At 29.8% G+C, this 10135-nt stretch overlaps 1 protein-coding gene across 1 annotated transcript; it reads left to right on the forward strand.

Annotated features, from left to right (window-relative positions):
- The first annotated feature begins 4223 nt into the window (after positions 1 to 4223).
- LOC149511356 (putative polygalacturonase At3g15720) lies at positions 4224 to 7906 on the forward strand. The gene is made up of 11 exons (XM_089755162.1): positions 4224 to 4352; positions 4880 to 4990; positions 5099 to 5215; positions 5429 to 5578; positions 6159 to 6302; positions 6407 to 6430; positions 6528 to 6735; positions 6871 to 6952; positions 7039 to 7147; positions 7248 to 7364; positions 7448 to 7906. The coding sequence occupies exons 1-11, from the start codon at positions 4224 to 4226 to the stop codon at positions 7727 to 7729; spliced, it is 1473 nt and encodes a 490-aa protein (XP_089611288.1). The 3' UTR covers positions 7730 to 7906.
- The last annotated feature ends 2229 nt before the right edge of the window (positions 7907 to 10135 follow it).

The raw sequence follows: 10135 nt of genomic DNA on the forward strand, positions 1-10135 counted from the left end.
ATTGTCCTTTCTTTATCCCTCTCAGCTTACCTATAAATATGAAAATTCAGGCCCATGAAACCAAGTTCATCTAACTTATACCTTTATTTCATTTTTACTTTTTCACATCTTTTTCGACCTGATCCTTATTGACTTACGCATTTGTGTGCAAACGCAGGGAACACCCCTGTCTTTGCCTTTACCATTCTTTTCATTTGCCTTTATAAAGATACCCTCAGGTTGTAGTTCGGCACAAACAGATATGATCAAATTTCTAGCTTCAATGACATGAGGCTCCCTAAAGCTACTATTTTTGCTTGTAGAACCACTCCCAGTTATTGTAGAAATGCTTCCATTGGTGTTATTGGCAACAACCTTAACCACATTATTTGAATTAGATAGATACTTTAAGTGGATTACTAGGGAAGTTAAAGCCAACTTATTGTTTTTATCATTTTATAACAATAGATGGATAGATGAATGACAAGAAATGTAAGAACCGCAAAACTTGTAATAGGAGCAACTATTGAAACAAATGTGTTTCTTCTTAAACCTTTTGTTTTTGTTAATTCCATGGAAGAATAATGGGATTAACACCTAAACCTTTTGATGTGGGTTAAAAATTTAGGGATTTTTTGTTGCGTGAAGAATTTATTCAGCTTTTAGGATTTTAATTGTTTTTTTGTTATTTTTATAGTTTTTTTTGTTAATGATATTAAGATATTATTAAGTTTAGGAAAAATTTGTGTTAATGCTAATATAGCTTTTTGGTAGTCCACAAGGCCAAAATTTGTAATACACAGTAGCATTAATAATGTTAAAAGCCAATAAAAATATCATGTCAGTAGCCACGTTAGCTATTTAAAGGATAAAATTTAACACTGTTAACAATTGAATTGAAATTTTTAAAAAATAATATTATAAGGATTAAATTCCTTTAAATAATATTAAATGGACTGAATTCTAAAATATCGATAAGTATATGGACCTATATCATATTTTTACCTAAAAAAATAAAAATGGGAACCCAAACTGCATATATCTTTAGCTAATGTCAGTGCATGATGCCATAATGCCATTCTTTGACCAACAAAAAAGCAAGATACAATTGTGGAAGCAAAGAGAATAGAAGAACAAAAGCATGATCATGCAAAATCATTCAAAAATATTTTCATCTCTTAATTTTCCTTTTTGAGAGTATTGTAATTTTGTTCTAGCTTTGTCTTTTCAAAGCTAAAACTATTTTGATAATTGATATTCTATATCTTAATATTTATTTTTTATAAAAGTTTCAAAACTTTTATATTTTAACTTAATATAAGAGTTTACATCTATAAGTAGATTTCAAGTATAATTATGTTTTTATAGTCTATTTTTAAGACTTTTTATGTCACTTCATAAATATTTATACGAATCTATTTCATCATGGGCACTATTAATAATTTTTTTAACACGAACAAAATTATTTCCACCACTCAAATGGATCAAATAGCATTCCGTTTGCTATTATTAAAGTTATCATATTCATAAGATCTTTGAATCACTCATAACTTCCAAAGTAAATATAATTTAAAATTTTCACTATATTACAAAACTTTTAATAAAACCATAGATAATAATCATTTTTACAATCCATGAATTAGACCATATATATAACAAAAAATTACCACAACGTGATCAAGATTGTGGCATCAATTTTAACTTATGGCTATTCTAAGCCAACCATACTAATCCAAATCATACCTACAAATCATGTAGATTTGGCTATTGAAGTTATCTCATTTATAGTGATGGCTTTTAGTGAAAACCAACTATCTCAAATATTGTCATGAATTTCCAATGTATATATTAATTGTTTAATGGTCAATTCCAAGTTCATGATTATTGAAATCTCTAAACTTGATTTCAAAATTTTATGAGAACTTTATTTCTCCACTATTGTGCAACCTATATATCTATGTTATTTACCACCTTTAATTGGTCATAATATTTCGGGTATATAATAAATTCAAACTTTACTCATAGGACCAATATGCTTATGTAAAATAAAAGTCCATAATATAGTTAACTCCAATTTTAAAAACTTTCGCAATCATTTTGTGATCAATATGTTCATATCTAGATTACCATATCAACGCAAGTCATGAAATATGAATCCAAAGAATCATTTTCATAAAATATCATAAACAATAATTATAATATGAGTTCTACTCATATTTCATTTAAAAACTCGTAATGAATTCATATTGGTTAAATAATTGATTGGCTAATTCCAAAGCTTACGGTTTTCACAAACTAAAATTATTATCTAATCCTATATGTTCATATGGTGTATAACCAATCACATCCTTGTCATTATCATGAAATTATTGAAAAGCTCACAAACTTGTGCACTTTTCATTTTAACAGCTTACAAAAGGCCTTTTTTTTAGTATAAGAAGTAAAAATATCTTCATTTTGTCTTTAACAAATAATGTATTAATTGGATGAATGCATTCTATCTCCATAGCCTTTATCTTTCTTATATGTATAAAAAAAAAATTAAATCTCATTCAATTCATTTTCTTAATATATGGCAAACTATACTAATGTTCTCCATGTCATCAGAAAATGGAACCAAATACATACATGTATTGGTGCCTTTAGAACATTGAATTTGCATGTTCTTTTCTAATTCATAAACATGGCTAATTAAACATTGATGAGCATCCTTTAAAATGCTAGTAATCAACAAATGCTTCAATATTTTTAATGACATGCCTTTTCTTTTAATTAATATCCCATATGCGAAAAGCAACAATGCTTTTGTGTACCCATTGATTAATTCCTTGACGACTATTTATAATTTCCATTTTGTGATTGTTTACTTCTAGTATAATACACTTAGTAGTTAAATAAATGTCACACTACCCATGTTTATGATAATAACAATTATTTGGTTTATTATCCACCAATTAATCCATGATACATCAAATCTTAATAATAATTATTCATATACATCAATTTAATTTTAATTGATTTCATGAAAATTGAGCACCTTTCAAAATTTGAACTAATAATAAATTAAAAAAATCAAACCTTTGATTTATAAAACGACCAACAAAGATATAACCATACAAATAGTTTAACTCAATTTATTATCTTAATTTTAGTACCATAATTGAAAAATAAAACTAATCTTACAACCAAATTTTATTTTCTGTATATATTCTCTACTTACATCCCATTTTTTATGAAAATTAACATTTTGGTCCATAGAAAGATTAATTTTTTGACACTTTGAGCCTTTTCTAATATTGATCTACAAATAATGCCAATTTCTTTTCCATATATCTTCCTCATGTGAAATATAAATTTCTCACAATTGTCTTTAAATTATTAAAAAATAAATAAGAGAAGAGAAATAATAGAAAAATTTTTTGACTTTGAGGCATGAAGAAACCTTTCTTAAAGGCAATTATGCCTTTAAGATACAATAAAACCTCAAACTTTCTAATCAAAAGTAGTGAAAATGATTATACTGAAATATTTATTTATAATAAATAAATAAATATAAACTTTTATTCATATAGTTATAACATTTTGTATAATCATTACTTTTATGAACAATAATATATTTATATTCAAATAGTCATAATCATTTGTTAAATAATAATTGTTTTGGTTCAAACAAAATTATTTAAAATATAAATAAAATGAATACAAAAATTAACTTTCATCAATAATTAAATCTTTTTATCCGATGTGAGATTCATCACATTCTAAACTATCAATAAAATCATCCGACACTATATTTCATTCTAAGATATAAAATGTGAGAACATCTAATTTTTGCGGAAATCGTGGAAGCTCCGGTCAATATTTGTACTCCCTTATTTTGCTATTTGGTGTTATGCCATCGGCCGGAACCAGCCAAAGACCGCACGCTTCGGCAACTTGTATCTAAGTGACACCATTGCACGCACGTTGCAGTTGTATATAGATACTGCTGGCTTAATCCAACTTCCATTTTCATCTTGATCCTAGCCTGCATGAAGTCTTGACCTACTGACTTTTTTCAGCAATTACTTTGGCAACAAGGCTTGTTCAGGTTTTATATCTTAGACATCGATCCCAGGCTCTCTTGGCAAAGCATATCAGCTCTAGTCACAGACATCTGTGCTCTAAAGCATGTTGAGAACGTGAGGACAAAAAAAAAAGACTGCACATAGACGCCTGGGAGAGTTAGAATCATCAGAACTTGCATGATCAGCAAAACTAATGTCAATGTTCAACTGGAAATTAGCTACTTTCAGCGTTATTGCGTTTTAGGCGTACCCAAGGCGAATGACAATACTCAACATGAAGGGTCACGATACATCAGACAAAACCTGGCAAAATAAGTGTCTGATATGAGAAATGCAATTGATTGGTTACGGCCTTAAACTTCAAGGCATGTTTCAAAGGCAATCTGAGGAATATTTTATTTCCAATTTTCTTTGTTACTTCTTACAAAGATTTCCGTAGTTTTTTGTATTCTAAGATTTTCTTTAATATTAGATTTCATCTTATCCCCAACTTATATTCCAAGATCGATTAATAATTAATGCTTGAGGATAAAAACAAAAGTACATATATCTATACACGTAGCTCAATAGTATACAAAAGAAAATTAATTGGATTTATATATTATTTGCGTGGATAATGGAGTTTTAATTTCTGTAATTTAAAATTATTGAATTACTCCAATTTGTACATATGCACCGCCTTATTACGTATACGATAATGATATATCCTTGCAATTTTCAATAATCACTCAAGTTATTATGGTTTTATCTTTTATTACTAAATTAATTTTTTTAATTAATTAAATTCCTCAAAATACATGCACACGTACCTCTATAAAAAGCACACAAACTAGCTATTGCAAGAAGTCATATACAGTGAGAAATTAAGAACACAAAACCCTACTGATAACTTCCTTTCAACCAAGAAAATAATTGAAGCAAAGGCTTTCAGTTTCAGTGTGATGGTGAGAATCAAGCCTTTCAACTTTGAAAAACCTTAGTTTCATGGCTAGCTACTTTTTATGAATGTACATTAAAGGTTTTCTTGATATCCCCTTCTTTTTTCTCTGCAGGCATTGCTAGTTATTGCTTTTTTTATTTTGAACTTTGGTTTTGGGATTGGTAATTGCCAATCCCTTAATGTCATCAATTTTGGGGCTGTTGGAGATGGAAGAACAGATGATTTACTGGTAAATTTTTCATCTTTTTTCAGCTTAATTTAAGCTGCATGTACGTACAATATTGTACATGCATGTTTTTTTGTATACTGCATATAGTATATTCCTATTTAATTATTTTCTTTTTGCTCTCTCTCTCTCTCTCTCTATATATATATATATATATATATCTACACGATTATATCTGATCTTACTAATAATTATGTGTTGATTTTGAATATGTAGGCTTTTTCAAAAGCTTGGACAGCTCTGTGTGCAGCAACTAATAATCCAACCTTGGAAATCCCTTCCGCCAAAACTTTTTTGCTGAGTTCTAAAATTGATTTTTCCGGTCCTTGCAAGTCAAAATCCATTCATATTAAGGCAAATAGCACAGTTACTTAGTTCATATTCATGTCTTTTCTTTTTTTTTTCAACTTTTGCATATACTATATAAACATGATTTGAACCTGTGAATAAATTATTACTTTTATATCAATTCAGGTTCTGTGAAAGAAAAAAAAAAGGAAAAAATTAATTCGGTTGTTATCCTTGTCCGCTAGAATATATTAAAACCACGTTATATTATAGAAACTTCAACCAATATTGGCTCCTCTTGTTTTCTATAATTTATTTTTTTATTTTATATAAATTTGTAACCAAAAGAATAATATGCTTGGCAAGAGGAAAGGGTTAACTAAGATTTGCATTCTATATTTTTACATATATATATCGTATATGTTAATTAGGTTTATGATCTTTTGCTTATTTATAAATTTATTTATCAATTGCTCGAAAAAACAAAAAAAAAAAAAGAAAAGAGCTAAGCTTAATACACGAACAAAATTAGTACTTGGGTAATTGGGTATAGTGTTGAATTATTGAAACATATCTATGATTAATGGTGAGTAAATTTTCAACCTTTTTTACCAAATTTTCATACAAAAAAAATGTCCTACTGTATACATATTTTCAGGTCCTTGGAAACATTATTGCACCAAAAAGCAATACGTGGACAAAATGTGATAATGGTTGCTGGTTATGCTTCTCAAACGTAGCTGGTCTTACTGTTGATGGAACAGGCCAAATAGATGGCAACGGTGCTGCTTGGTGGAATAAAGTATAATGCATGCTCAATTTTGTTTTTATTTTACATTTTATTGTCCATTAATTAATTAATTATAAACTGACTAAATAATTCTTTTAATTCAATTTATTTTTCAGACACCAAATGAGTGTGCACCAGCAGTAAGTTTGTCTTGCATATCATAAAGTTGAGATTAATTAATTTCATAAATTATCTTACCCTATTAATTTTTTTTTAAGAAATTAATTATTGATGCAGGTTATTTCTTTCGACAATTGCAATAATCTTAATTTTCATGGAATCACTTCTTTAAATAGTCCTGGAAATCACGTAAGCGTGAATAGGTGCAAGGAAGTGGATATATCACATATTCAACTAATTGCACCCAAAGATAGTCCCAACACTGATGGGATTGACATCTCCTCATCCACTGCTCTTCGAATTTCAGACTGTTTCTTTGGAACCGGTACATATATATATATATATATAGAGAGAGAGAGAGAGAGAGAGAGAGAGAGAGACTTACGTATTTTTATATAATGTTGTTTTCACATTGTAAGTATGTCTTTTCTTAAAAATTATTATTTTATTTATAATATAGGAGATGATTGCATAGCTATCAATGGCGGTTCCTCTCATATAAACATCACCCGCCTTACATGTGGACCAGGCCATGGAATTAGGTAACTTTTTATTAATTAATTTAGCATATATATATATATATGAATTTTTTCTAAAATAATTCATCAACTTCTGCGTATGATTGTAGCGTGGGAAGTCTTGGAAAAAATGGGAAAAACGAAACAGTGGAATGGGTGCAAGTGGAGAATTCTATCTTCAATGGAACTCAAAATGGAGCTAGAATCAAGACATGGGTGGTAGTTATTTTTATTATCATTCTTAAAAGATTGATCAAGAAAACTTCTTAATTTCTTCTCAATAACATTATTTTTTTTTTTTTTTTTGTTCTATATATAGGGTGGTGCTGGATTTGCAAGGGATATTTCCTTTGTTGGCGTTCAACTCATAAACGCTGAAAACCCGATCATTATTGACCAACACTATTGTCCTCACCAAACATGTCAACCTGAAGCGGTAAACATATACAATTCGTGTTGGATTTTTTTTTTTTATGAATAAAATTTTACTAATTAATTAATTATAATGTATACATGCAGAAAACAGCAGTAAAGATAAGCAATGTGAGATTTAGTGGATTCAAAGGGACATCCGCTACTGAGGTTGCTATCAAACTGGATTGCAGTAGTATAGTTCCTTGCACTGGTATCACTCTAAGCAACAATATGATAACTTCATCAACTCCTGGAAAGAAGGTAAAAGCTGAATGCCATAATGCTCATGTCTCTTCCAACTTAACAACTCCCTCAGTCACTTGCTTAACACCCAATCACATATCAGTTATTACTCCAAAGCTTAAGGAAAGTACGTACGAGCAGTGATCCAGAATGTATATTTATCAGCCTAATTTAGATAGATAAAAATTACTATATACTATCATTGATGGACCTATTACATATATATATTGTCTTTGATTAATGGCTTGCAAAAATTAAGTATCATATGTATATACTCTGGAATCGCAATAAATATAAAGCAGCTTTTGGATATTTAAGAAATTTCTGTATTTGAAATATATCCATCTTCTCTGATTGGTGTCCCCTTGTGCGACTCTTCCCTTCTCCATCCAATTCTTCTTCTTGGATCTTAATTTGTTAATTATTGCAAGGAAATTGGGTGAGGCCTTTGCAACTTGAAACTTATATATAGGGATAACTCAGGTTTTGTCATTAAAAGTCGAGTTTCTTACGCATCATTAACGTTTGTGGTGTCACTTCCTTGTTTTAAAGACTCTGACACTACAAGAAAATGAATATTTAGCAACTGTCCAACCGCCAATCATCATAAAAGGGAAGTTAATTTACTACTTGATATACTTTTTGTAATTCTCGTTAAGGCTTATCAATGAGGAGTAAAACCTCAATATAAGGGTGTGTTTATTTAATCCACCAGGGTAAAGCCTTTTCTCAGGGTCAAGCTCACCATTCCTCAATCCACTTGTGACAGCACTGTTTATATAATTGAAAGTGTCCCCTTACGCAAGGGATTCTCTTAACAAATTTGTTACTTAATTGTATTATTCATAGATTTTTGTCCAAGTTTGCTCAAATATAATTAATCACAGCATTGTGTCAACAACTAAACACATATACTTTGTTCAATTCTGCTTCGACATTAATCTCTTCAATCTTAATGGGTGGAAAGTTTCTCTTTTTTTAATTCATTTTCTTCCACAAGCAAATAATTTGGGTTGCATCGGGCCTTTTGCTCTCGAGATAAAGTAAAACCCTATTTTGGTTCTTGTTCAGTTGATCATGCAAGAAACGTTAACTTGTAATACTGTTAAGAGGTAGAGATATCAGAAAACCTGAGAGAATTCCACTTATAATATTCCATATTGTATATTCTAATTCTTGTCCGCATAGGCAAGACCGAGATGAAAAGAAATGAAACGCTACTCGGTTTCAACTACAATATTAGAGAACTTTTTCAAATTTATTGCTGTGATCTTCATTTTATTTCGGGACAGACATATGATATATCCACTCAGCTACCGCACTTCGATTTTCTAATGGATGCTGAAAATCAGTCAAGAAATTAAAACGAGTCAGTTTCTTCATAAATTCAATCAGTGACACAATTTATCCAAAAAACAATAATAATAATTGATAAAAAAAAAAAGTAACATATAACATAATTTCTGCGGAGATTGAGAGATTATTACTTCTTGCAATCGTCGGCGGAGGGAGCAAGGGGCACGGGGAACTCGATATTACAATGTTTGAGAACTTGCTTAGCTCTATCAGGCTTTTATCCGTCAAATACCGCATAATAGTGAAGACATTCACAGATATCCTTGCGGGTTTTGGGTTTGGTAATGCCACCGACTGTGTTAGACAAACCTATGCAGCAATTAACGTCCGGTGTGGCTGCTTTACCCACCAAGTAGGGCCTGCAATACTTTAAAAAATGCACTACCCAGTCCTGGCATGTTGCTTCCGTATCTGCATTCACAGAGTTATTACTAACAACCAAAAACACTAACCCTAAAACCAACGGAAACCAAGCTGAGAAATCCATCGTTTTCTTCCCCTTTTTCAACCATAATTATTCTTGCTAAAAAAGATAGTAAAAATATTTTACTTCTGTTGGAGCATTTGTTTGTTATATGCGGCATGCACTGTGTACTTATTTATAGGTCCGTATCTGCTAAAATGATTTATTGAAGTCTAGAGTTATTGTATTAATGGAATTGATTAATATTTCTCGTTGTCAATATACTCCATTTGGACAGTCTTGCTGTGTAGGTTAATTAATTTACCATATTTTAATTGCTTGAGTGGAATCCCATCTGTCATTAATTAAATTTGCAGTCAGAATTAGTGATTCTAAACACAAACGGTGTTTTCTTCTGAGGATTTTAATGGTGGCATCTTATTTTGGAATGCTCCTCCTCACATCCTTCCTTATACGGTTTTACATATGGACCTTATCACTAGAAGATGTTTGAAGGGGAATAGTGTACCAACTATTCCTCTATACATTGAAGATTGAATTTGAAAATCAACCATTTACTCAATTAAAAAAAAAAAATTAAACCTTGTTATGAAAATCCATGTGACTAAAGAAAAAAAAATCAAAATGTGCCATAAATTCCTATATTCGTTGATTTTTAAAGATTTAGTTTCTCTAATATTATTTAAAAGAATTTAATCCTTATAGTATTATTTTTAAAAATTTAAGTCCAATCATTAATAGTGTTCAATTTCATCTATCAAATAGTTGAC

Source organism: Durio zibethinus, chromosome 26 (assembly GCF_047325235.1).
Source record: "Durio zibethinus cultivar Kanyao isolate XHJ-2024 chromosome 26, ASM4732523v1, whole genome shotgun sequence".
In the NCBI taxonomy this organism is placed as follows: Eukaryota; Viridiplantae; Streptophyta; class Magnoliopsida; order Malvales; family Malvaceae; genus Durio; species Durio zibethinus.